The sequence below is a fragment of the Canis lupus genome, chromosome 27, assembly GCF_048164855.1.
Source record: "Canis lupus baileyi chromosome 27, mCanLup2.hap1, whole genome shotgun sequence".
In the NCBI taxonomy this organism is placed as follows: Eukaryota; Metazoa; Chordata; class Mammalia; order Carnivora; family Canidae; genus Canis; species Canis lupus.
Genome location: NC_132864.1, coordinates 29934376 through 29960850, shown reverse-complemented (window position 1 = coordinate 29960850; position 26475 = coordinate 29934376). Strand labels below are relative to the sequence as shown.

The window sequence follows — 26475 nt, the reverse complement described above, 5'->3', positions numbered from 1 at the left end:
TGCAGGTCGTGAGGCCAGAATCACAATCTCGGGGCTGCCAGCCTGGGTCTGGCTCTGCGCCCAGAGCCCGGTGGTTTCCGCTCACAGATGTCCCAACAGCCCTGGCAGGAGGGCGGGAAGGGCACTCAAGAAGGAAGATGTCTCGTCCTCCCCCAGTCCCAAACCACTGTGGCTTGTGAGCCAATGGTTCTTGGGCCGAGCCTGGCCTGCAGGGGCTCCAAGGACCCAGCGGGCATACTCTCACTCTATCCCGGGCACAGCTCCCTGCAGATGGCGCAGACCCCCTTGCTCCCTGCTCACCCCAGGAAGGCTGAGGCTTCGGTTTGCATCATCCTTGGGCGTGGGGCTGACCTCGAAGAACGAATTCGAAGAAAATGGGAGGAGAAGCAAGCAGGCCATCGTACCCAGCACCCATTGGCTGCCCATGGAAACTGGTTTTTGGGGTCATGTTCCCAGAAGGCCTGCCCTTCCCCCCCCCTCCCCACCCACCTCACGAGGTGTTGGCCAATCGCCCTGGCGGGCATAAAGTGGCTGCCAGCCCGCAGGGCTCCCAGCCAGGAGGTGTCACCCCCAGCAGGCGCCGGCTGGAGCTCGGGCACCCAGCATGCAGGCACAGCTTCTGTGGAGGACGCTGCCCAGTAAGTACTTCCTTCCTCTCCACCAGCACCCTCTTGCTGTGCCCATGGGTGCCAGCGGGGAGCAGGAACACCTTCTGTCCTTTGGGAGTTGGGAAGGCCAGGCACCAGAAGGATGCTGAGAAGAGGAGAGAGCCAGGAGGTCAGGCAAAGAGAGTGGTCCACTGAGAACACAGCATCTTCACAGGGTAGAGAAGGAATATCTCCAGAAACCTTCTAAGGGGAGGTGATAGAGAATCGACTATGGGAGCAAGAGAATAAGGGAAGGGGATAGATTGTGGGAGAAGCCAGGGAAGCAGGAGGAAGGGGGGTGATGTGCTGCACAGAGAAGGAAGCTGCAGAAGCTGAGCAGGAAAGCAGCGTGATGCCTGGAGGGGCGATGAGACCTTCTTACCCTGATTCACGGGCTCTGGGATGGATAGACACAGTCGGCCAGGCCTGGGGACCCTGGAGCCCACACAATCACACAGCACACATAGCCACACCCACAGGGTGACATGCACACAGAGCCATGTGATGTCATTCAGAGCCCTCAATCTCACCAACCCAGGAACCCCCACATGCAGCCCGGGCCCCCACGGCGGACTGGACACAATGCTCGTTTGTGGCCAGTTTTTCCTCTCACCTCACGCAGACCTGGACCCCCACCCATGAAGACACCTTAGTCCCACCTGCAGGGAGAGCTCACATGCACCGCACCACACCGTCCCCAGCCAGCCCGGCAGCAGATACCCAGGGAGGCAGTGAGGAGTGCCCTACAGTCGCGGTGCCCGGGTGCCCAGCCCCTCAGCTGTCCCCAGCCACTCTTCCCCAAGGGGCTGAACGGTTCTTAGGAAGGGAACATGGTGTCACTGCCTTCCGGGCCATTGCGCCACAGGCCCCTTCCGACCACATGGCTGCCGGTGCCTCCTGGGGGGTGGGTGTGGGGAGGCTGCTGAGCAGTAACTATGCCCCCACCACCCCACACAGCCTGGCTTACAGCATCCCTGGTGGGCCTGACAAAAGTGGCCACTAATGGGAAGAAGAGGAAGGTGCAAGAAGTCAAGGACAGTGCTAGCCTTGTGTGACCTGGGCAAGCCTTTCTCCTTTGGTGCCTTGATTTTCCTGTCAGTAGGATGGGGCTATGGTCTGAATAATCCCATACACCCTTTACTGACAGAATCCAGTTGGAAAGGCAGCCTCCCTTGCTTGTACAGACATACCTCTGGGCACCAGGCTGCCTCCAGGCTGAGCACACCTGCATAGAGGGCCAGGGTCTGTGACAGGAGAGCCCAGGGTCTTGGCCCAGAGGTTTTGCAGAGAGCAGCCCCATGTGGGCTGCCCTGTGTTGGATCCTGAGGTCAGCAGGACTGGCAGGCATGGGAACCTCAGCTGAGCCCCACAGCCTCCTCTCAAGGGCCTGCTCAGTGAAGCACAGCCACTGTTTTGGATGCTGGGCAGTGACTCACTGAGGGGGTGGCAGCGGCCCCAGCAGGTGCTGCACTGCATATACAGAGCCCAGCCCCACCCTCGATGGCATGAGGCCTAAGACTATGGGCACAACCTCGGAGGCCCTCTTGGATATCCTCCCCTCTGAAAGCCACCCACCTCCCCAAATCTGGTGACACCGCCCCCCTTCTCTGCCCCAGGTCTGGTCCTTGGACTCCTGTTCCTGAGCATGCCAGCCATGGGCAGCTGTTCGGATAAGTATCCAGAGCTCCTTGGGCAGCTCCAGAAGCAGGCGGACTTCATGCAGCACACCAACACGCTCCTGGACCTTTATGTGAGCGCCTGGCCCCTGGTGCATCTGAGTCTCAGAGAACAGCAGGCCTAAGCCAGGAGTGAGCCCAGGGAGGATGAGGCCCAACTCCCATTCATCCAGCCCCCACTCCATATGGGGCAGGTGGGGAAACCAAGTCCCTGTGTTATTCTAGGGCCACATTGACCCCTCTGGGCCTAACTCTAAAACATCAAGGAGACGATACAGCTTTCCCAGCTTGTTCTCAGCCTCAGACGTAGCAGTGAACAAAACAGAGTGCTGCCCTCCTGAGGCCCCCTGCTTACCTCTCTTCTTGCACTCCCCACACCAGTCACTCACTGCCTGTGCAGTCACCCCAACCAGCCCCCTAGCATCCTTCTGCCCCTGCCTGCAGTGACTGGGGAGTTCTCATGTCTCTCTGGCCTTAGTTTCTTGATTTGTACAATGGGAGGATTGGATGGGGTACATGAGGTCCAGTATTTCAAGGCAGACCAGAGTAGACTTGTCTGTGTGTGTGGTGGGGGCGCTAGCGCTCACCCCCTGATTCTCCTTTTCCTCCAGATCAGAAGCCAAGGCCTGGACAAGAATGGGCTGAAGGAGCACTGCCGGGAGCGCCCCGGGGCCTTCCCTAGCAAAGATGCCCTGCAGAGGCTCAGCAGGCGGGTGTTCCTGCGGACCCTCGACACCACGCTGGGCCAAGTTCTGCTCAGACTGGCTGCCTTAGAGCAGGACATCCCCAAAGCCCAGGACTTGGAGATGCTGAGTGGGGTGAAGCTGAACATTCGCGGGTTCAAGAACAACATCCACTGCATGGCACAGCTCCTTCCAGGCTCCTCGGAGACGACTGAGCCCACTCCAACCAGCCCAGGGGCTTCTCCATCACCCACCCCCACCTTAGACACCTTTCAGCGCAGGCTGGAGGGCTGCAGGTTCCTGCATGGCTACCATCGCTTCATGCGCTCTGTGGGGCAGGTCTTCCGGGAGTGGGGGAAGAGTCTAAGTCGGAGCCGGAGGCACAGCCCCCACCAGGGCCTGCTGAAGGGAGCCCGCAGGATGCAGCTCTCTGGGAGGAACAAGAGACTCATGCCCAGGGTGCAGCTCGCCCCTGGTAGCCATAGGGGCGCCCCTGGAGGATAGAGGACCCACAGGTATTCTGTATGATGGTATCTGCCTCAGGCCTCCAAACGTACCCACCCTGCTTCCCCACGTCTCAGAAGTGCACTTAAGGGGGTGGGAGCCAGGCAGGCCCCTTTACCTCCTCCAGGGTGGATGGGAAGGGTCGGGCCATTGAGCCCCTAGCCCTGAGTTCCCCAGTCTTGATGGGGTGGCCAGGTCAGGCCACGCGGGGCCAAATTTCCATTGATTCAGGGGTCTGATGACACAGGCTGACTCATGGCCAGACTGACTGCCCCCCCTGCCCTGCTCCCCAGAGGCCTGCAGGCCCTTCCCTCTCATGACTTGCAGGGCTGTTGCCCCCAGACTTCCTCCTTTCCATGGTGGCATGGTTCTGAGGGGGAGGTCAGGGCCTGAGCTGGCCTCTTATGCCTCATTGCCGATCTCAGGCCAGACACCTGGACATCTGGGTGACTTCACTTTAGGCAGCTGTAACAGGGGAAGAGTGTCCTAGGAGGAGCACTGATCTGGGGCGTCTAAGAACAGGGCTCAGGTCCCAGCTCAACCCCTAACTTGCTGTGTGGTCTTAGGCAGGCCACTTTTCCTCTCTGGACCTCAGTTTTCTCTTTGTGATTCAAGGGGGTCGGTGCAAAGCCTTCTAGGCTTGCCAGTAGCTGGGATTCTATGACATAGAGAGGGTATCAAATGCAGTGCAAATGGACATGGCCTGAAGACTTGAGTTCTCTATAGACCTACTACTACTGCCTGGAAGCGTGGGGTCTTGGGTCCCAGCTGCTGGCTGCTCCCCCTGGTGGTGCATCATGAAATTTTCTCACGCAGAAAGCCTGGTTCTCTGAAAGGGGGGCCCAAAAGCTGCTGGGCCAATTCTTTGGAAGGATATGACTAATTTATCGATTTTTATCAGTTTTTATCATTTTTCATATTTATAAGGCTTATTTATGATGTGTATTTAATGTTAATATTGTGCCAACATATATTTAAAACTTGCCTGGTTTCTAAAGCCCTTGGATCTCTCTGCTGCCTTGTGGGAAAGGATTTGGGGGAATCTGGCCTCTTAGAGAGATGGGCACTCTGACTGTAGGGGTGATTCAAACACAGGACACTTATCACATCTGGATGTGACTCCCTTAAGATGCTAGGGGCCTGGGGTGTCAGGGTTTAGGAGTAAGTGGGAAGAGAGGAAAGAAAGCTGGAGCTGTGGGCCCCTGTGGGTAGGTGGCTGGGTCCGTGTGCTGATGTGTGTTCAGTGAGATAGACAAGATACTAACAGATCCTGCCTCAGAAGTGGCCTGTGACCTGCTGTGTGCTTGAGCCTGCCTCCTGAGGGGCCTCAGAAGGTTGGGATTTCATCTGGCCACCAGAAAACTGGGCTCCCTCCTGATGCTCAGGGCCTCACCTTTTTTTTTTTTTTTTTTAATTCTGAAACTTCTTAATGCACAAAAAGAATATCCCAGAAACAGAACAGGTATTCACTTAATGATGAAATACTATATAAAGGAGCCCCCTCCCCAATTCATAAGTGGGGACATAGTATAAACAGAGGTGAAGGAAGGTGACCACTTGAGGATTAAATGCAAACCCTAAAGTTGTACACACCATGACTTTGTATATATGCCGATAACCTGCTAAGGCAGTAGCTACAAAGGAAGAGCTAACGGAAGTGCATGAACTTGACCTGGATCAGTCCCTGGCCACCCCATCTCCTGGGACTGAAGGCCAAGATGGGAATAGGACTTAACATCATGGGTAGAAGAGAGCCTCATGCGGGACTCTCTGCAATAGATATGATCCACTTTGCAAATGAGAAGAATGAGTCAGGGAGACTGAGCAACCTGCCCACGTCCTCAGAGCAAATTTGCCGGGAGTGCGGGCACATGTTGAATTCAAGGTCCTTTAGATGCCAGGGTGGGAGCATCTTCTGCTACCCTTTGGCCTCTGTAACTCGGCCAACAGTGTGATGAGTCCCTGAAGACACAGAGCTCCCAGGCTAGGGGGCAGACAGGCAACAGACGCACAGAAAAGCCAACAGGACATTGCAGTATGAGCTCGGCCAAACTAACGCAGTATGATGTGGCAGAGTGGGAGACTCAGACCACAGGGGTGGTCAGGGTGGCGTCTGGAAGAGGTGAAGCCTCTACATCCACTCTGGAACCAGAATGACGCACAGAAGGGGCAGGGTCTCCCTCCTGGTGGTGGGAACAGCTAGCTAGGGCAAAGCCTCCAAGCATTCAAGGATCAGTGTATAGTGAGTGGGGGGCGTCACTGATTTGTCAAAAAGGCCCAGAGAAGGGAGGTGTCTTACTCAAGATCTGAGAGGGAACGTCGGTGCAATGCTCCAGGCCCTGACTCCCAACCAGTGGTCTTCCTGGGCAGTGTCCAGCATATTCCAGGTCAGGTACCTAGTAAGAGCTTCCCACTGTCCCCCACTGGGCCCTCCCTTGCTCTTGAGGCTCCTACCACACAGGCTACCTTTTGGCTACCGATATGCCCCACCACGAGGCCTCTGCCTATGCTGTTCCTTCTGTCTGGAACACTGTTCCTTGTCACCACGATCAGCACATCCTCAGCTATCCTTCCCTATCACCCATGGTCTGGGTCCAGCAACTTGCTTATTTGTTCTCTTAAACCTGTCTTATTGGGGGGGTGCCCTCACCTGCTGTGGTTTACCCTCTGGCTCCCCTGCTGGCCTGGAACTGCTGAGCATGGAGATGGCATCTGCCTCCCTCTGCTCCATCCCAGCGCCTGCACCCTGTAGGAGCTCAGTGAGGAGCGGGGCAGGTGGGGTCCTGGAGGGGTCAGAGAGCTGAGCTGCATGCCAGGGAGGCCAGCCTGCATGGTGCCACTGCCAGCAAGGGGCCGGCCTCTCTGCCCTGCCCTGGCACGGGGGTGGGGGGCTTTCCTCAGGCTGAGCTGCTGGGAAGCTGTGGGTGGAAGTGGCAGACACCGAAAGCCAGGCACACTCAGGTTCTCGGAGCGGAAGGGGGTTGGTGCTGTGGCAGGCGTGCGGTTGCCCACGGAGTGAGCAAAGGTTGGTCTATGGAGGAGGAGCTGGGAGCCCAGGGTGACTGCCCCCCCCCCCCCGCCTGGGCCCCTTGCCAGCCCCCTTACTCTGTGGATAAGCCCCAGGAGAAGTGTCTGGCTTTGAGCTGGAGCACTACCCACCCTGTAGGAGGCAGATCAAGGGGCTCCAGAATCTGGGGAGGGAGTCTCAGGGGCCCCATCTCTGAGCACTTGTCACCTCCACACTGTGTCCTGATGAGACCACAGCTGCAGGTGCCCTCAAGCTGCCACCTCCAGCCTGGTGCTCTCCCAAGCCCACAGACCCAATTGCTAGGAACATCTGCTGAGAGCCCTGTGGATTCCTCAAGGCCAAGCTCACCCGCACCTGATTTCTGCTTCCCATTTGACCCCACAGAAGTTCCAGAAGCCCAGTCCTCATCTTCTCCTCTCTCAGCCTCTCCTCTCTCCATTGATCATAATGTCTCGTGGTTTCTCCCACATCCTGTCTCTGGCACATGCCTTCTTCTCTCCCGGCAGCCAGCCAGGTCCTGGCTCCCTGGACACGGCAAAAAAAAATCTCCCTGCTACTGTATCTTCTGCTCCCAAGCCTTCAGGGACTCCCTTCTGTCCTACTGCTGTGGCATCGATTCCAAACCCTTCATCACACGTAACATGCCAGGCCCCTGCTCTCATGCCCGGCCAGCTTTGCCAGCGCGTGTCTGAGTTCGATCCATGCTCTGCTGGCCCCCCAAGCCATCTAAGCATCCTGACCTCCCCGAAGTCTGCATTTCCCTGTACCCAGCCTCCTACCCTCCCTCCCTGAGCCCTAGTTCAAATGCCTCCTACTCTTTGATTCTGCCTTCCAGAAGGGCTTCTTGGGCTTCCCTGGGGCTTGCAGGTGGCTGCCTGCAGGCCATTATTTCTGGGGTCTGCATCTAGAATCGCAATAAGCTTTCTCTGATCATCCACGGGAGACTAGGGTTCCCACAACCATCTGCTGTGACAGGCAGCAGAGTGGGGCTCAAATAATACTTTAGTGCCACAGAGGGAGCTGATCCTCTACAAGGCGCGTTTTCCCTGGCGTGGTGCTATCCTGTGAGCGGGCGGAGGTATATGCTTCTTCCCAGTGTGGTTGCATGAAGGGACCAAGTGGCCACAGGCCACGGGGGAGCTGGGACAGGCTCAGGAAGATAAAGGGTCCTGGCCTTGCTACAGGCACCAACTCAAAGCCAGCTTTTCTTGTTCTTTTTCAGTTTTTCAAGGTGGCAGTCAGCCCCTCAGCCAACTGCGTATAACACACAAGGCTGGTAAGTTCCCCGGGACAGGGGGCCCAGAGGGCAGGGGAAAGGGGAGCATGGGGTGCCTGGCACTTACTATCCATCCGCAAAACAAACTCAGGACTTGGCAATGGCAGAGTTGGGTCTTTGGCCTCCGTGACCTTTACTGTCCACCACCGTCAACGTGATTCTTTTCCCTCCTTCTCGAGGGATGAGAAAGATACTTGAGAGTCAAGAAAAATGAGTTCAAACTCCAGCCACCCTGCCCTTAAACCTGTGCAACCTCCTGGGTTGAGCCTCAGTTTTCCCCTCTATACAGTGGGCTAACTTGGCCCGCCTCCCTGGCTGTAAGATTTCCCAGGAGACAACACACACACACACACACACACACACACACACTCAAGCACGCACGCACGCACGCACGCAGGCACACATGCACTGCGTTGTTTCAGCGTTACCATAAGCTGTCACTGAGCAGGTGCATAAGCAGCGTTTTCTTTACTTTCTCTCATTGTCTCTTCCTTATTGCTTTTCCTCACAGCTTTTCTCTCCGTGTCCGTGTCCTCCTGCCTCCCACCCTTCACACCAAGCCCAGGACCCAGAGTGCACACAGAGCCCCTTCTCCACGCGGAGACAAGGCTCACAGTCCACGGCCAGCACTGAGGAGGCCTTCCGCTTGGCCAGCCCTACTCCCTGTTTCCTGGGGCGGCCCCAAGGGCTGGGCTCTGCTCCCTGGCTCGGGGAGGGGCGAAGGTCTTCCGGGGAGGTGGGTTGGGCAGGTGGGGCCCTGGAGCCTGTGGAGGAGGGCCAATCAGATGGGCCATCCCAACCCGGATGATCCGGGGCTCCGAGGTGGGTGCTGGGGCAGCGTGGGGTGGCTCGGTGATGGGGGGGGGGCGCTGGGTCCAGGGTGGCGGCTGCAGCCCTGTGACTCTTCTGGGGACGGGGACAAGGGGCATGGCCCTGGTGCACACGGCTTGTGGCAGGTCTGAGTCAAAACACCTAAGGCCGACCCCGGCCAGTCATGCGGAGGGCTGCTCAGTCATCGCCTTATGCTGGCCTGGGTCACCCAGGCAGGCTGGGTGCGGCCCAGTCAGTTGTGACTCAGGTCCCAGCGGCATTGCCACGCAGCGCTGGGTAGGGGTGCTGGGCTCAGGGTCGCCCCCTCCCCACCCCCCAGCCTCACTTTACCCCTCGGCCACCCTGAAGACCCTGCCCCACCTGTCAGGCACAGTCTGGCCAGGAGTCTGGGGTTCTGTGCCTCTGTTGCACCCAGCCCTTCAGCCAGGGGGTGGGGTGGAAGTGGGGGGAGCCTCAGGGCCACCCGGCACTTGACGGGAAGTCAAGTGGGGGGCAGTGTGAGGAGCTGTCTCCAGAGAAGATTCAGCAGGAGAGGGAAGCAGAGGGGGCCTGGCCCTGAACTTGATGGTGTCCCACTGAAGATCTGGAAAACACCTGCGAGACTCCAGAGGGTCCTGCACGGGCACAGACCACGGTAGGCCTCCCTGATCGGGCAGGGCTGGGGGGTAGCTGCCAGCCTCCAAATTCATCCTCAGCACCAGCAAATCCTCCAGTGTCTGGGGGGTACCTGGTGGCCCACACGGTTCTCCAAGCCTCGGTCTTCTCAGCTGTGTAACGGGCATGGTAAGGCATTTCCTGCCCATCTCACCAAGAACATTGAGGTAAAGTGGACAGACCAGATGCGAAAGTGTCATGGGTCACTAAGGGGTTAAAGGTCATGGAAGAGCAGAGGAGAGAGCACCAGATGGAGAGGCCAGAATCCTGGCATTGCATGAGCCCAGAAGGGGTCACCTCTTGTGAGGAAGGGGTCTTGATTCCTGGATTCCCAGGGGACCCTCAAATTCCCTTTACCCCAGAGCAGTAGAGGGTCCTGAGCCTGGGGCAGCCTAGCTTTTCCTCGGATGGAGATGCGGCAGGCAGAGGGTCCCTGTCCCTCCAGAAGGGGCTGTGGTGGGTCATGGGGCATGGGGTGGCCCCTGCCCGCCTCTGCGTTGGGGAGAAAGGCCGGGGGGTCTTTACCAAAGTGAAGTCCCTCGTGGGAGGCTCTGGGGTGTGTGGTCAGTCAAGGTCATGGCCCCCTACACTTTTGACCTTGGGCCATCAAAGGACTTGACCGCTCTGCTTTGTCCACTCTGTAAGATGGGTCTAACTGTGAAAGTACCAGTTCCCAAAGCCATGGTGAAGAAAAAGGAAAAACATAACTGAAGTGTATGCAGAGCTTGGCACCGCAGGAGAGGGCACCTTGGCACAAATAACCGGAGAAGGGCCTGGACCCCAGTCTTGCCATCAGCAGTTCCTGACCGCGGAGAAGCTTCCGGGACGGCGGGGACATTGTACCCAGGGCCTGTCCTAGGTGGGAACTAGGTCGTCCTGGGACCTGAGGTGGGCGGGGAGGGGCGGTGGGCTCCCCACCTCCTCCCGGATCTCCCGCTGGATCGCGGCCCGCCGCCCACCCCAGCCCCCTGAGGGTGGCCCTTGGCGCCCCCTTGCGGCCGGTGCTCCCCTTCACTCTTCCCTCCCGGCGCAGGAGGGGCAGGACCAGGCCGAGGCCCTCCTGCACCCTCCGCGGCTCTGCTTCCGCGGCCTCCGCTCTCCCTCCGCTGCGAGCCTCGGGCATCCCCGCCCACTTCCTCAGTCCCCAAATCCCGCCCGGCCCGGCCCGGCCCCGGGGGAGGCACCGCGCAGCCACCGGCCCGGGCTCGCTGGTGTCGCGGCGGCGGCGCTGGGCGGTGGGGGGCGCTGCAGCCCGCGCCTTGGGGCCTAAGCGGCGGGGCGCCGGGCAGCCGGGCTGAGCCCTCAACCCTGCCGGTCCCTCCTCTCTCTTCCACAAGACCCCAAAGTCCCCGCCTTCAAAAGCCTTTTCTAGATCCTTGGAGACCGATGGCCTTCTCTAGACCTGTTTTGCAGCTGGGGAAGCCGAGACTCCAAGAAGCTTCCTTCTGGAATTCTCACAACTAACGGGACCCAAAAATCAGGGTTCTTGACTCCCTGCCTGGGAGTCCCGCGGGTCGTTGGGGAATGTGCCGCTGATGTGCTTGTGTCCTGTGGCCTTGGAAAAGTGACTTCCCTTCTCTGGGTCACACCTGTGAAATTTTAACAGTGAGGTTAATATCAGCCGGGCACACCTTCCAGAGGGTGTTGCTACCCTCATGGGTTGATGACATGGAGTCCCATGCTGTAGACATGTGAGCGAGGAGGCCCCCTGTGTGGGGGCCACAGTTCCTAAGTGTGGGACCTACACCCCGCTCTGTGGTCTGGCTGATTGCTGAGCCCACCTAGTTCCCCTCCACCCGCCAATCTCATCTTCCCAACACGTGCCCTTTACAAGTGGGGACACTGAGGCCAGGAGAGGCCATGATGGTCTCTGTAAGTTCCCTCCTCCTCCCCAGTCCTCTTGGGAGATAAGTGGGCTCTCAGGAAGGAGTCTAAGGATGGGGAACTGTGGGCCACCATCCTCCTGCTGTGAAGGTCCCCTGCTGGCCACCCATTGGCCAGAGCAGATGTGGGAGCTCCTGGCTGCTGAGGGGCTGGCAGGGATACTGGCCCTGCAGATAGCCCACTGTGATGCCGGGGCTGGCCCAGTCCCACCCAGAAAGGGAGGAAGCGGAAACGGGGTCCAGGGGTGGGGCGGGGGTGGAAAGGGCCCTGCTGGGCAGGAGATCAGAGCAGGATTGTGTCATGGAGTCCTGTGGCTGATAAGGGGCTGAGTGGCCAGCCCATGCAGGAGGGGCTCCCTGGGGAAGACTCATCCTGGGGACCCCCATGTCCCCTGTTGCCAGTGAGCCCTGCCCATCCTGGTATCTGTTATAGGGAAACCCTGGGGGTGTGGGGGGCGTGGGGGGCGTGGGGTAGAGAACTGGCTCCATCACACCCTGTGTGACATCAGGCAAACATTCAGCCCTCTGAGCCTCAGTTTCCATGTCTGCGAAACAGGATTAAAATGCCTCCCTTGGAGGTGGGGGCTAGGACTGGAGATAATAGGCTCAGGGAAGTGCTTTGTAATGGTTTGCTTTCAAGGACGTGGGTAGGGGAGAGGCCCATGATGGCCTTTGGGGTTTGCAGTGTGCCAGCCATGTGCCCCAGAAAGGGCGGGAAGCAGGGCTGGAGTGGCCCAAAGGTGCAGGGTTTGTGGGAGACCGGCAGCATATCCAGGTTGCCCGAGGGAGGTGGGAGGAGGCCTAGCCTTCTTGTCCCTGCTCCACATGAGCTGCTCCCCTACCTGGTCCTGTCCCCCCCAGACTTCAAGGAGCTCCTCCTTTCTTCTCTTTCCAGGGAAGAGAACGGTCCAACCCTAACTAGGCCTCATTCCTTCCCTCCTCCCCCCACACTGGGAGGGGGCCACTCTATACTCTCCCCATCTTATCACCTCCCATCCACCGTCCTCACAACATTTCCTCAGTCCCTGTAGGCGCTGAGGGACAGTTTGGAGAGAGGGCCTGATTGCCTCCCTGACATCATCTCTGGGGTCGGGTTGGGGTGGCTCCAGTGAGCCTGACTCTGGAGGGAGGCTGGGCCCCACCTCTGGCCGGCCAGTTTCAGGCTGAGTGGGTCCGCGGGGCTGCTTCCTGTTCTGTTTATTGCCTCTGAGTTCAGGAAATCATTGAGTGAAACATCCTCCCCCACCCCCACCCCCCACCCCGCGATTATTTAATAGGAGCCGAGCTGTGGTCTCTCTCTTTTGGAAAATCCAGTGGGAGAAGGAAGCTGTCAGTTCAGCTCTGACATCAGCTTTGTCCCTGCGCCAAGAATCAGGGTGGCCAGGGCGGGGGGCGGGGGGGGGCCTGGGGCGGGGTGGGGAGGAAACCAGCTGCTGGTGGCCCCCGTGACGTGAGGCTGCCACACGGTTCCCAGGGGTGGGAGCTGGAGGGTGAGGGGCAGGGATGTTGGAGACACACTTGGGACGCACACGCCCGCACGCACGCATGCAGGGTCATGCCTCTCCACTTGTGCCCACCGACCCCTTGCCATGTGGACTCACACAGACGCAAGGTCAGACACATACTTGTACAGGATTCATGCACATGGTCACTCACACATCCACACAATCACAAAGAGAGCTCACAGAGTCAGCTAGAGATGTGCATGCGTCAGCTCTCTCCCACAAGCAAACAGACCAGCACAGACACACATGTGCACACTCATAGGATCAGACGCAGCCCGACACAGACGTGCAAATACCCAGAGACCTTCATGTGTCAATGCTCATTCAGACCCAGACAGACAAACAGACAGACCCATGGCGTGGCCGGCAGGCGCTCCCAGACACGGACTCAGTCTATGGGTTGCAGGCTACCCTGGAAGAGGGGCTGTGGCCACTTCTTCCTCCCGCTGCCCCGCCCTCGCCCTCGGTGAGGATGAAGGGTTCCCAGTGGAGGAGTGAGGAGAGGCTCCTGATGATCCCCGCCCCACCCAGGTGGGGCAGGGAGGGTGGGGAGCTGAGGGTCTGAGGCTGCGGGAGGGAGTGGAGAATGGGAGGCTGGGACCCGGGAGGGCCTTTGTCCCATGCACGGTGATGACAGGCCTCCACCCCACACCAGGAGCGCCCGCCCTGCCCCGCCTGCAGCACCTCCTGCCCATTCCTGAGCTGGAAAGGATGGCGGGTGACACAGGAGTCATGAGTCCCATGCTGTCAACTGCTGAATGACCTTGGGCAAGTCACTCCTCAGCCCCTCAGGGCCTGGCTTTCATCATCGATACCAGTGGCTTGCAAACGTTTTTGACCACGACCCACAGTTAGAAACACATTGCACCTTGCAACCAGAGGATGATGCACGCGCTGACACATATAGACAACGGAAAAAAAAGTTTGTGAAGCAGCACTCCGGGCGATGCCCAGTGATTTTGCTATTCCATTTCCTTTTTGAAAGTGCTGGCAGCAACGCTCTAAATTGAATCCATGAGCTGCTAAGAGGCCGGCTCCGAAACCTGTGAGTGTGAAAGTATGGCTCTGCACATCCGCCTGCTGTAGTCTCGGGCTAGGTGGAGACTCGGGGAGAGCCAGGAGGAGGCCAGAGAGCTTACCGACACTGCCGCTGGATGGAGGGGGAGAGGAGAGCCACCTAGTCTAGAGATGGAGATGCTGAGGCCAGAGCCCGCAGTGGAAGCGGGTCACGCGACAACATGGGCCGTGGAGGCAGGCTCCTGCCCCTGCCGAGGATGTAATCAGGGCTCTGTGGGCTGCTGCTTCCTTTGCAATTTCTATCAGAATTGAAGAAAAAATGCAGTCACTCTGATTCACCTCCAGGGGGGTGATTCCTGACGCAGAACCGGGCGGGAAATGTCCGGGTGATGATGGGGGCAGTTGGCGGCAGGCCAGGATGGCTTCTGGCCCATGCTTGGCCCTGAGGGGTGTAGCTGGTCCCTGCCAGAGATTTGATGGGGTGAGGGTGAGAAAGAGCAGACTCTATGCCCGGAGCCTGGGCCTCAAGAGCCTCCAATACAGATGGGCTCTCCGGGATCCTGCGGTGGGAAGTATTACTTAGTCCCCTGCGAAGGTTCTGAAAGGCTGCCTGTTTCCCCAGGACCCATGCTATGCTCTGTGAACTGAGAGGACCACGAGCTCTCCCTGGCCTAACTCTCAGACCCAGGCCCCTAGCCCAAGCTGGGGTTTGAGCCCTTTCCTGTGACCACTCGGAGTCTGGTTAGAATGACTGTCATGTGTTAGGCACTTTGCGTTTCCCACGGAACATCCTCATGACAACACTACAGCGTTCCCCACTTCCAGAGGGGAAATCAAGGCTCAGAGAGAGGAAGCCAGTTGCCCCAGGCCACATGGTTGGTAAGTGGTGTGGGCAGGATTTGAACCCAGGTTCTCCTGGCTCTAAGCCACACCCTTACCCACAGGCTCTACCACCAGCCTAGCCCTGGCTGGCCCACAGCTGACTTTCGACACGGCGCCATGGGCCACAGGGAAGTCCACGATGGTTTCGTGGTGCCGCGGGGTGCAGGCTGGGCCACGGGTGTAGCTGCACCTTCATTGCTCAAGTGTTGAATAATGAGGTGCTTTTGCCTTTCGGACGGGACAGCCAACTGCCAGGGTTGTGCCAGGAATTCCTGAGCTGCTTCTGTCAACTCTGGCTGCCCGCCGCCCCCCCCCCCCCAGCCCTCGTCCTGGGCCACAGCCTCTGACCCCTGACTTCCTCCCACCTGACTCCCCTGTGCTCATTTCCCAGGTGGGCACATCAAGGCAAGGGGCTGGGCATGAGCTGGTGGCTAAGAGCAGCTGCTGCTTGGGTTTTCAGAGAACTGAGATCTCAGCTGGGCACAGGGGAGGGGATGGTGAAGGAAGGAGGGGGCCGGTCTGGGCAGTGGGGGTTGCCCAGAGCACTCTGTTTCTGGGTCACTGGTCTTGGGGAATTCCCCGATGCCCAGAGAGCTGCTTACCTGGTGAGTAACTGCTACTGGCTGCCCACACAGGATGCCTGACTGCGAGGGTACCTCCCCGCCACCCCCCTGCCGATGGCCACTGCCACACTGCCCTCTCCCCTGAGTGCCCCTGAGGCCCAGGAAAGAGACAGACAGGCAGGGGGCTGTCTCCCGCCCCCACGTCCCCCCACCCAGGGCTCCGCAGGGGGCGGCTGGTGATTCAAGCCCCTCTGAGCTGAGCTATGTCTCCTTCCTTCTCAGATGGGGCCTGGGGGTGAATCAGTTCCTGGGGGCGGTGAGCCCGGGTCAGCTGCTGTCCTCAGCTCAGGCTTGGGGGGGCTGTTCAGGGACCAGGATGGGACATGGGGAGACTGAGTACTGCCACGCCATCCCCCCATATGACCTGCCTTATCTTTCTGGGGTGCCCCTGAAGCTGGAACCCATCAGGATGTCCTGCCTCCGTTAGCCATCAGGGGAGGATGCACAGGTTCCTCTCAGCTTTCCCTCCTCAGCCCTGGAGTGGGCCCAATTTCCTCATTTGTAAAATGGGGACAGAAACCCCTACTTCACGGGTGTGGTGAGGATCTTCACCTGGTAAGAATACATGCTGACAGGTATAGAGGGCTTGTGGGGTGCTCAGAACCACTCTGAGCCCCGATACCTCACAGCAAACCACAGCATAAGTGCCATCATTCCCATTTTATAGATGGAGAAACTGAGGCCAGGAGGTGCTCACTTCCCCCAAAGTCACCCAGCTCATAACTGGCAAAACCAAACCTCCAACCTAGCCCTCACTGAGGCCAAAGTCCATGCTTTAAACCACGCAACTCCACACCGTCTCCCCATGAGACGTTTGGCACCGGCGGCTTTTGGAAATTGTGAAATGCTTTTAAAAAATACTTAGCATCTGCTCTGGTGTAACCCTGAGCCAGGTGCTGTCAGGAGTACAAATGAGTATCAGACCCCATCCAAACCCTCGAAGAGTGAGGAAGAAGACTTGTCTCCACTTGAAAGGAGAGCAGGCAGGACCAGGCAGACTCGAGCTGGTCGGGGCTGTGGCCGGGGAGGCTTCCTGGAAGAAGCGGCCTATGTGTTCCTCCTCACCTTCGCTCCTCCCAGAGCTAGAGGTGCTTCTGGCATCACCGTGGCCTACAAGCCAGAGCTCTGGGTTCCAGCCCCCACCCGATTGCCTCTGCATAGCCCTGGGCAAGTGGCTTTGCTGCTCCAAGCCTCAGTTTACCCATCTGAAAGATAAGACGCCCGTGACCTTCTAGGAGAGGCTTATGAATGGCAGGCGAGAATCAGCAGGAAAGGAGGACCCGGTGGCCACATGCGGCAAAGCGACTTGGACCAAAAGAGCCCCGAGGGCCCCTGGGAAGGCGGACACATGGGCTTATTTCCTGGAGAGGGGAGATGAGCAAGTGGCTGGCACAGCCACCTGGAGACGGCACCCGGGGGCCCTGACCCGGGAGTGCCCTGCCGAGGCGAAGGGCCCCATGTGGACCCTAACTGTCCCCCTCACCCTCCGGCTGGTCAAATCCCCAGCAGGCCCAGTGTGCAGGAGCAGGACAGGCCGGGGATGAAGTCACAGCTGGAAGGGGCTGAGCTGGGGCTGCCACTCCAGGGTGGGGCCTGGGGTCATGACCCTGGGAGCATGCAGCCAAGAAGGGAGGATGCCTTCCGTGAGGAAGCCTAGGGGAAAACACAAACACACACACACACACACACACACACACACACACACAGCATAGAGAGGGAGGGAAGAAAACAAACTCCAGGAGACCAAAGCTGGCCTGGAGCGCGGGCTGGGCGGCTGATTCCTGGGGACCAAGGCCACGTTGCAGGCAGCTCCTGGCCTGGCGGCTCCAAGACCCTGCCCGAGCTTCCCCCCAGAGGCCAGGTGCAGAGGGTGCCTGGACATGGACAGGAAAGGGAGGCCGGGCCTAGGGCGCCGAGGGGCCCACAGCTCTTGGGGAGCACGGACCAAATCAGGTACCGTGAGAGGGGAAACTGAGGCCTGGGGGGCCAGTCGGGGAGGGAGTTAAGTGTCTTCTATACTCTGCCCCTACTTCCTGTTTCCTGTGGGGGTGGGTCTGAGATTCCATGGCGACTGGGGGTAGATTGTAGGGCTGGCATGGGATCTAGGGAGCCGAAGGCAGTATGAGGACCTGGAGGTCCACTCAGAAGGGACATAGGGGAGGGACAGAGGCAGGACAGTGGTGGGACAGCGTACCAGCTTCCAGGAGAATCAGGGCACGTAGTGAGAGTCTCAGGTGGGGGAACGAAGGGATCCACAGATGGGGCCACAGTGGGGTCTAGGTCAGATGGACTTTCGGTCCATTTCAGAAGCACCAGGCTGAGTCAGGTGACACGGGTCTAGGAGATGTGGCGGTAAGGCTGGAGGCTGATCTGGCATTCATGTTCACGTGCTCTGTGTTGGTCAGGCTCTCATGCAGGAGAGTAGAGGAGTTGTAGGGGGGTGGGGGTTGGATTTTTTGTGAAGGGAGGGAGGTGAGCTGGGATGTTTGGGGCCGTGGGGTCTTCTGAGCCAGGCTGGGGTAGGTGGGCCTCCAGGGGATGTAGGCTGACCCCATAGTACGTGTATGGGAGGGGCAAGTGCCAGGTGGGGTCTTCTATGGCCTTCCAAGGAAGAGACAAGGTGTGAGGGGGGCAGGAAGGGAGGAGGAAGGAGAGCCGCTGTGACTCTACCAGCCTCCTCCCTGCCGGGAAGTGCCAGCTGGGATGGGCACTTTTATCACCCCACATCCCAGGTCCTGCTGGGAGAGCTTGGGGGAAGTGAGCCTGCACAGGGCAGAGTGTGTGGGGGGAGCAGGCATGAGGGCTCGTCCTGGCACGATGAGGGAGGAACGCGTGGCTGGGCAGGTCCTGGATGTGGTAAGAGGAGGAGCTGGGAGGGTGCATGGAGGATGGGTAAGGGGTGAGCAGGGGCCAGAGAAAGGCTGTGAGTCTCCCTGGCCTTGGAAAGCCAACTCTCCCGCCTTGTTTTCTGGTTAGGGTCAGGCTGGAGGGCTGGGGTGGGATCCCCAGGGGAATGAGACATCTCCTGGGACAGAGGGTGCCCCTGGAAACTTGGGGGACAGTGTGGTGCCAGTTATGTATCCTCTGGCCAGTGCTCGCTCACATCATTTTTGGGAAGTGGTTTTTTTTTGGGGGGGGGAGGAGTCCCACGCTCATTTTGCCCTGGTCCCCACCATTCCTTCCTGCCTCTCCTCATGCATTCACAAATCTAACTGGCCAGGATAGACACCAGAATTTGTGACCCTGACTTACAGACTCTAGAAACACCTTTTGAGGGTCACCATTATGCTCTGAGGCTGAGCCCCAAGGGGCTTCCGAGGCAGGTTTTGGGAGGCAGGCTATTTCTCTTCTCCCCAGCCAGCTCTCAGCATCCTGAAGAAGAAACCTGGGTCTGATCCACTAGGCCTCCCTAGGTCTCTGCTCCAGGTGTCCCTCCGAATGGAAATGCTGGACCACCTTTCCCTGAAAGGGGAGGTGGGATGGCAAAGAATTTTGGTAAACCACGGACACACAACACCTTCTCAGAAGCTCCTCCTGAGGCTGTTCCCAAAAAACTAAGTGACCGCAAAACCCTCTCCCTCTTTCCCCATCTTCCCAGCCCCCTCCCCAGCCTCACAGGTACCTGTGGTCAGCAGTGTAAGCTTGCTGATGGTGGTCAGGAGGCCAGACCCTGGGGGACTCGGGGCAACCTGCTCCCTTTGAAGCCCCACTTTGCCTAGTGGCAATGGGTAGGCTGGGGAAGGCTACCTCTGAGGTGCCCACATTCAGTTCTGCTTTATTACTGTCTAAAGTCCAAGCCCGGCCCCAGCCCCTCTTCCTGGAGCCTCCTTCTCAGCCGAGCTCCAGCCTGCCTCCTCCCCACTGCCCCCCAAATCCCTTGATCAGGGGGCCACAGGTGCCAGCCTCCATCTGCTTGCCTAGTGTCAGGCCACCTCCCCAAACCCAGGTGAGCACCTACAGCCCCTGGGGACCCCGATGACTCTAGCCTGGGGACCCTCCTTGCCCTCCCCAACTTCAAACAGCTCCTAGGGCAAGCCACTCAGGAAAACCACAGGGTGTTTTGTTGAAGAGTTCATTATAATTTTATCAATCAAATTCTTAGAAGAGGGAAAAAAAAAAAAGTCTGCTCTCTCCACCCTCCCCCCTCACTGCCCCCCCCCCACTCTCACTTTCTTCCATTCATAATTTCCTATGATGCACCTCAAACAACTTCCTGGACGGGGATCCCTGCTAAATATAGCTGTTTCTCTCTCTGTCTTACAACACAGGCTCCAGTATATAAATCAGGCAAATTCCCCGTTGAGCATGAACCTCTGAAAACTGCCGGCATCTAAGGTCTCCTCCAAGGCCCTCTGGAGTCCAGCCCATAATGAAGGTCTTGGCGGCAGGTAAATCCACCCGCCCCGCGCCGGCTTCCGCGCCCCACCGCGGGTGCTGCGGCAACTTGGGGCGCTTGGCGACCGCGAGCGGGACACCCACTCGCCGCAGACACACGGACACTTGGGGCACCGGTGCAGCCGGTCCGGGCCACCGGAGGCGCTGGGTGGCGGCGGGGAGCGAGCGCAGGCACATGGTCCCGGCACCGCGCGCCCAGCCCGCCCGGGGGCCTGCAGGTTGGCGGGCAAGGGAGGGGGCCGCGCAGCCTTCCTCCTGCTCCTCCTCCTCCTCCTCCTCCTCCTCCTCCTCCTCCTCCTCCTCGCTCCGGCCGCTCTCCCGTCTGCTCTTCCCGCTCTGCTTTCTCCCGATTCACCCTCCCTCTTTCTTTCTTTCTTTCTTTCTGTCTTTCCTCTTTCTCTTTTCCAACCGTGTCCCGGGCTGCGCCCAGGGAGGGGCACCGGCCTCCGAGCAGCTTGCAAACTCCGGCCGGGACGGAAGCAGGTGCCGCCTCCATCTGCTAGTGCCTGGAAAGCTGTGGTCTTTGCTAGGTGAGCCGGGGGTGTGTGGGGGCCCCCCAACCATGCCGGGGTCTCAGCACTGCCTGGGGATGCTGGGAGGAGCAGGGGACCCAGGAGAAGCGAACTCGAGGCTGCCACCGTCCCAGTAGGGGAGATCCCAGGGCTCCAGCGCCCCCCTTCGCCCCAGCCTCACCGGTTCTCCAGCCTCACTGGTGTGTCGCCCCCAGCTCCTGCTGCTGGGCCACTGGGAAAGGCCCCTCAGAGGGGACCCAGAGCAAAGTTGGGAAGCGGGCGCCCTGGGGGGAGGGGCGACCCAGGACAGGCCCAGACGGCTCCCAGCTCTCCTGTCACCTTTCACTTTCCTTCCTCCCCCGCCCACCTGGCTGCCTGCGACCTTTTCCCTTTTCTCTTTTCTGGTTGCACCATTTCCTCTCCCTCCCCAAGGCTCTGAGGACCTGTGAGACCCCAGGATTCTCCTTGTCCTAAGCCAGCGATGGGGCAAATAGTAGAGGAGAGGTGGGTGGCATGGAGGCAGGAGCTGTGCAGAGCTGGGGGGACAGGAGGTTCTGAATGATGGTTTGGGGTTGGAGAAGGGGCAGAACTGGACAACTGGGGTGGAGTTGAAGGTCCTAGATAGGAGAATGGCCCCATCTGGAGAAGAGTCGCTGCAGAAGAGATGGGGAAGGGTGGCGGAATTAGGAGACAAATGGCCCAGGGAGCCAGTGTCAAGTGACAGGTTTAAGAGGGAGAACAGAGTGTCAGTAGAAGATCCCCCCACCCTTTCCCCCACACCCCCACTCCGGGTTCCCATTGGAGCCTGATCTGGGAGCTCTGGCCTGCGATAGGCCAGTGAGCATGAAGCAATGCACTGGAATCTGGACCATCCTGCAAGGTGGGAAGATAGGGGCCACTGGGGCCACTTGAGACCCGCTGGGCCTGGGGCATAGTGCCCTCCAACCAGAGGAGCAGGAGGCCTCAGGGGCTTTTGCCATCCTGAGGGAAAGGGCTGGATGGTTTGTGTCACCCTGGACCCAGCTCCCAGCTGGTGGGCACAGCTCATGTCCTACCCCCTTACTCCTCTTAGGAGAAGGGAAAAATAAGAGAAAGTCTAGAGAAGCAGAGATAGAGATCTGGAGAGAGGGAGGCAGAGAGAAACAGATGCAGTGACATCATGAAAGCTCGAAGCAGCCAGGGGAAGACAGAGCTGGAGGTGGAGCTGGGGCACTGGTGTCCCTGGGGGAGGTGAAGCGCATCTTCTACCATGAGCCCTCTCGCTCACCTCCACCCGCCCTGCTCATGGCTCCTTCCTGCCTGTTCCCAGGAGTTGTGCCCCTGCTGCTGGTTCTGCACTGGAAACACGGGGCAGGGAGCCCCCTTCCTATCACCCCTGTCAACGCCACCTGCGCCACACGCCACCCATGTCACAGCAACCTCATGAACCAGATCAGGAACCAACTGGCGCAGCTCAATGGCAGCGCCAATGCCCTCTTTATTCTCTATGTAAGTCCCCTTTCCAGGTCCTGAGGAAGTTGGGGGGGGGGGTTGCTCCACTGACCTGGGCTGTTGGGGCTGGCCAGGGAAGAGAGCTTTTGGAGCTGGAAGGAGAGTGTGGGGAAGGGGCTTGGTTCAACCACACCCAGAGCCCCCCAGCTTCCGAGCCACCGGCGCCCCCACCCCCAGGCTCAGAGACTGGAAGCCACTTTTCTAGGGTGCCCAGTTAGGTCGGGGCAGAGCTGGGGGGGTGGTGGGGAGAGGGAGAGGCCTGGCACTGCTGGTCTAGGGATTCCTCTACCACATGGAGCAGGAGGCCAGTGAGAGACAGAGAGGAAGTAGGGTGGCTGGGGAGATGCTGCTGAGAGAGAAAGTAGGCTGTGGGTGTCTGGGGTGCAAAGCCAACCAGGAAGAAGGTGCGTACAGTGGGTGAAAGGGCAAGTGTGTGTGGCGTACCCGCAGGAGGTGAGACATGGTATTTTCCTTTCGGTCCCCATATGATCCTAATGAGGGTGATGAAAATCCCTTGCATGACGTAGGCCTTGATTCTCTGCGAAGTATGTTTGCACCGTGATTACTTCTGGCTCTCACGACCATCCTGAGATGTCTAGAGGGCATGTAATGGGTCTCTATGCTAGGGGTGGGAAACTGAGACCCAAGAGCTTGCCCAGAGACTGGGTGGCAGGTTTGAAACATCTGTCCACGATCCCCACGTCACTTCCCCTCTCCCTCTCTGCTCCTCAGTACACAGCCCAGGGGGAGCCGTTCCCCAACAACCTGGACAAGCTGTGTGGCCCCAACGTGACAGACTTCCCACCATTCCACGCCAACAGCACGGAGAAGACCCGGCTGGTGGAGCTGTACCGCATCATCGCCTACCTTGGGGCCTCCCTGGGCAACATCACCCGGGACCAGAAGGTCCTCAATCCCAATGCCCTCAGCCTCCACAGCAAGCTGAATGCCACTGCGGACATCATGCGGGGCCTCCTCAGCAACGTGCTCTGCCGCCTGTGTAGCAAGTACCACGTGGCCCACGTGGACGTGGCCTATGGGCCCGACACCTCGGGCAAGGATGTCTTCCAGAAGAAGAAGTTGGGCTGTCAGCTCCTGGGGAAGTATAAGCAGGTCATTGCCGTGGTGGCCCAGGCCTTCTAGACAGGAGGTCTTGAAGCGTGCCGTAGGCGACCTGAGATCTTGGGCTCAGGCAGCTCTCAGACTGTGGCCAGGGCCCAGAGCATTGCTGGACCCACATAGGGGCTGCTGGCAGACCCCAAGGGGTTCCTGGCCAGTCCACTCCCTCTAGGGTGGGCTGTGACAAAGCCGAGCAGAATCAAAACTCCCATAGGCAGGGCCTGTCTACAGTACCAATTAGAAGAAGGACCCCCGTTCCTCTGGGAGACTATGGCCAGGCACCAGGTTGTTGGGCTGCTGTGGGGATTGGGGGCTGGACCTCTGTCCTCAGTTGGCCCCTTGGCCAGGGGTTTTGTAAGAAAACTGTACAAGTTATCCATGGCGACCCTGACTGTGGGGCGAGACAACTGGGGTCAGGGGAATTGCCCAGCCCCACAGAATGACCACCATCCAGCCTCTGTCCCTTATGCAGGCTTTAGAAAGTTTGGGCTCAGGCCGGCCAGAGGAGCTGGGATCCAGAGGACTTCTTGGTCCCTACAAGTATAGTGAGTGGAAGTTAGGAGAGTTATGGTTTGAGATGTTCCTTCTCTTGAGCATGATTGGGGAGAGCTCAGGTCTAGGGATGGGACTGTGAGGCAGAAAGTCCCAGGATGAGCTCACTGGCACTTAGGCTCGTAGGGAGGCAGAGAGCCTCCCACCTTCAGGGAAGGGAGGTCCTGAAAGCCTTGGCAGGCTCTCCTTCTTCCCTGAAGTCTTTCCTGAAGCCTGGGATGGCCGGGGTCCGGTGGCTGGACCCGGAGGTAGGGTTTGGGGAGGTGGGCAGGTGAAAAGGTTCTAAGGGGACCCAGAGTCTTCTTCTGGGCCAGGGTCTATAAGGGATGGGAAGGACTGGGGAATTCAGAGTGGCAGCTCACACGGGAGGCCCCGTGAGGTCACACAAAGGTACTTGATGGGGACTAGAGGCCATCTCTGGTTCCTAGAGCAAGGGGACAGCAGGACCTGAGGTCAGGGTCTCAGAGAAGCCTGAGAGCCAAGAGTGCTGTGTGTCTGACCCAGCATGATTGTCTATTTATTATGATGCCCTATTTATATTAACTTATTGGTGCTTTAAATGGCAAAATTAGCTCTCTCTTCCCTGCTTCCTACTCAACAGAAATAATACAATGGCTCATAAAGGAGCCAGGGCCAAGCCTTAGCAGGGACTGGTCCAGAAGTCAAAGATGTTACAAGTGGAATAAGCCTTACGGGTGAAGCTCAGACGAGGGTCAGGACCCGAGAGAACTGGTCGCCGTGGGTGGGGGAGCAGGGGACCCAGCTCCGTACCCCATCCCAACTGTGACTCGGTTTGGGGGTTTCAGGATCCTGGCTTGGAGGCAGGCTGGGCCGGTTTGTGGAGTGGCCGGGGGCCTTCTCCCAGGGCCACCATGTTGCTTGGTTCCAGGGGGGCTCACTCAACACTGTTTTCTGGCGGCCCTTGGAATTGTGCAGTGAGGGGCAACATTCATGGTTGAAATGGTGCCCTGGAGCATTGGATGAGGCAGTCCTGGTGGCCCGGCCTGCTGCTGTTTCCTCGTTCCCATACTGTCTCTAGACCAGCAGTTGAGGGGCTCTGGAACAGTCCTGACCCAGCATCCAGCATGCTTGCACACAGTGGGGAAGCTCCTTCTCCGGTGGCCCAAACACCCACAAAGGGCCAGAGGGCCTGGCTGGACCCTCTGGGAAGCCGGGGCAGTGCAGGGAGGAGCTCCCTGCTCTGGAGAAGAGCATAGGGAGGCCCTGGGCCTGCGACCAGGAAGCTGTGGTCCCTCCTGCCCCACCTCTCCCCACACCCCCACCCATGTCTGGGCTCCCAGGCAGGGAACCCGATCCTTTCCTTTGTGCTGGGGCCAGGCTAGTAGAGAAACGCCCTCCAGTCTGGGAGCAAGGGAGGGGGTGCGGAGCTGGGGCAGCTGCTCAGAGCAGCATTCTGGCTTCTTCTCAAACCCTGAGCGGTGGCGGTCCTAGCGGTTCAGCCAATGTGATTATGGTACTTTGCACTCACTTTGCACCTCTCTGTCTTCCCTGAGCACTTTACCCGCACACACCGGGTGGCAGGTGGGCAGGCAGCAGGGTAGGAGGGGGAGGCAAGGCTATTTTGTGGTGGGTGGCAGAGGAGACCATGACAGCCACATGTTTTCTGAATCTGGGTCATACTCACCCTTGCAGTGTCGTAGCCTGCTGTCGTCCCTGCGCTCTGCTCTTTCGGTGAACGTGGCTCGAAGGCTGGGGGGCCAGCTGGGTCTCTAATCATCCCATCACCTCCCTTACACGGACTCCTCATGCTGAGCCCACCTGCGCAGCCTCTGAGGCTCAGAGGCCAAAGGAATCTCTTCCCTGGGACCCAAACCTCCCCTCTGCCTCACTCCCACTGCCTTTGCCCCCACCCCCACCCCACCGTCCCTATGTCCTGCTCTGCTCCTCAACCCCCATCCTTAGCGCTCTTTCTAGAACCATTCCAGCGGACCACTCTGCACAGCATCCCAGAGTTATGGAGCCTTTGTGTGGAAAAAGCTTTGCAGGGCAGGAAGCTTTCCTTTTCCTCCTTTTTCATCTGCTGGTGGTTGACCAACACCTGCATCCTGCGTCAAGAGGAGGAGGAGGGAGAGGTTGTCGGCAGAGGAGGGGGTAGGACAGTAGTTTTGCAATTTGTGGAGAAGGGAGTACTGGGAACTTTTATTTATTTAAAAACATTTTAAACAAAAGAAGCACCGCTAGTTTATTTGTCTCTCCTCCCCCTCTCCTTGGGCCCTCCTGGGGGATGCCCCCTGCCCCCACCCCCAGCTCCAGAAGAGGCCCAGTCCCACCTTGCTGGCTCTCCAGAACAGATAGAGCATGTGGGGTCAGAGACCAGAATCAAGTGGGAATTTCCCTTCAGATGGTACAGATGCGCTCACTTTGAGATCACCCCCTCCCGCGCGCCTCCACCCCAGTACCTGGGTGTCTCTTCCAGCCGCACTGCTAGCTCTGTTTGTCCCTCTGTGTTTCCCTCCTTCCTTTCTACTGGCTAGGACTTGGCCTTGAGGGACAAATTCCTCTTTGATGAATGTACCCTGTGGGAATGTTTCATACTGACAGATTATTTTTATTTATTCAATGTCATATTTAAAATATTTATTTTTTATACTGAAGGAATACTTTTTTTTAAGAAAAAAGAGAAATTAATAAAGAATCTGCTCTTGGCAAGCTCTGCAGACTGTATTGATGTGGGGAGACAGGGCTGGAGGGGCTGGGACTGTCTCTATCCTGGACACCCAACCGAGTAGAGTTCCGCTCTACCAGGAGCTGGGGAGGAGGCTGGGAAGAGGGGGCGAGGGTGCCGGCATGGGTGGGTGGGGTGGGCAGAACAGGCACAGAGGGAAGAAGATGGATGGGATTCGAGATTGTGGGGTGCCGCCCAGAAAGGCCCCTGCCCCTCATCTCTCATGGTAGCCCCATGACTGTCTAAGAGTCATCATCTCCATTTAACAGAGGGGGAAACTGAGTCTCAGAGACATGAAGCCATTTGCCCAGGGTCCCAGTGGCAGAGTCACTGGTTTTAGGGCCACCTCTCAGCTCTAAATCTCATGTTCTTTCTGCTGCGTGGAACTCCAGGGACCTTGAAGATACCAATTGCCAATTTTCTGCCCTCAGTGGCCCAGTGACTGTCCAAGGGGAGCTAAAGGGCATAAGCATGAGTGACCCTGGAGCAGGAAATCTAAGGGTCACATCTA

General features: G+C 58.6%; 2 protein-coding genes across 3 annotated transcripts; both read left to right on the top strand.

Annotated features, from left to right (window-relative positions):
* The first annotated feature begins 487 nt into the window (after positions 1 to 487).
* On the top strand, positions 488 to 4507 carry OSM (oncostatin M). The gene is made up of 3 exons (XM_072803210.1): positions 488 to 638; positions 2264 to 2397; positions 2935 to 4507. The coding sequence occupies exons 1-3, from the start codon at positions 605 to 607 to the stop codon at positions 3508 to 3510; spliced, it is 744 nt and encodes a 247-aa protein (XP_072659311.1). The 5' UTR covers positions 488 to 604; the 3' UTR covers positions 3511 to 4507.
* On the top strand, positions 3382 to 25948 carry LIF (LIF interleukin 6 family cytokine). 2 transcript variants are annotated; one of them, XM_072803212.1, is made up of 6 exons: positions 3382 to 3521; positions 7761 to 7814; positions 8326 to 9279; positions 19478 to 19597; positions 21426 to 21604; positions 22340 to 25948. In XM_072803212.1, the coding sequence occupies exons 4-6, from the start codon at positions 19579 to 19581 to the stop codon at positions 22748 to 22750; spliced, it is 609 nt and encodes a 202-aa protein (XP_072659313.1). In that variant the 5' UTR covers positions 3382 to 3521; positions 7761 to 7814; positions 8326 to 9279; positions 19478 to 19578; the 3' UTR covers positions 22751 to 25948. The 2 variants fall into 2 exon arrangements, with proteins under 2 accessions (XP_072659313.1, XP_072659314.1); XM_072803213.1 differs by lacking the exons at positions 3382 to 3521; positions 7761 to 7814; positions 8326 to 9279 and adding an exon at positions 15152 to 17162.
* The last annotated feature ends 527 nt before the right edge of the window (positions 25949 to 26475 follow it).

Excerpts from the sequence above, each read along its gene's own strand:
- OSM (XM_072803210.1), top strand. The coding sequence starts at position 605 with ATGCAGGCACAGCTTCTGTGGAGGACGCTGCCCA. Across the intron at positions 639-2,263 it reads TCTGTGGAGGACGCTGCCCA|GTCTGGTCCTTGGACTCCTG; the intron begins GTAAGTACTTCC and ends TCTCTGCCCCAG. Across the intron at positions 2,398-2,934 it reads ACACGCTCCTGGACCTTTAT|ATCAGAAGCCAAGGCCTGGA; the intron begins GTGAGCGCCTGG and ends CTTTTCCTCCAG.
- LIF (XM_072803212.1), top strand. Across the intron at positions 21,605-22,339 it reads ATGCCCTCTTTATTCTCTAT|TACACAGCCCAGGGGGAGCC; the intron begins GTAAGTCCCCTT and ends TCTGCTCCTCAG.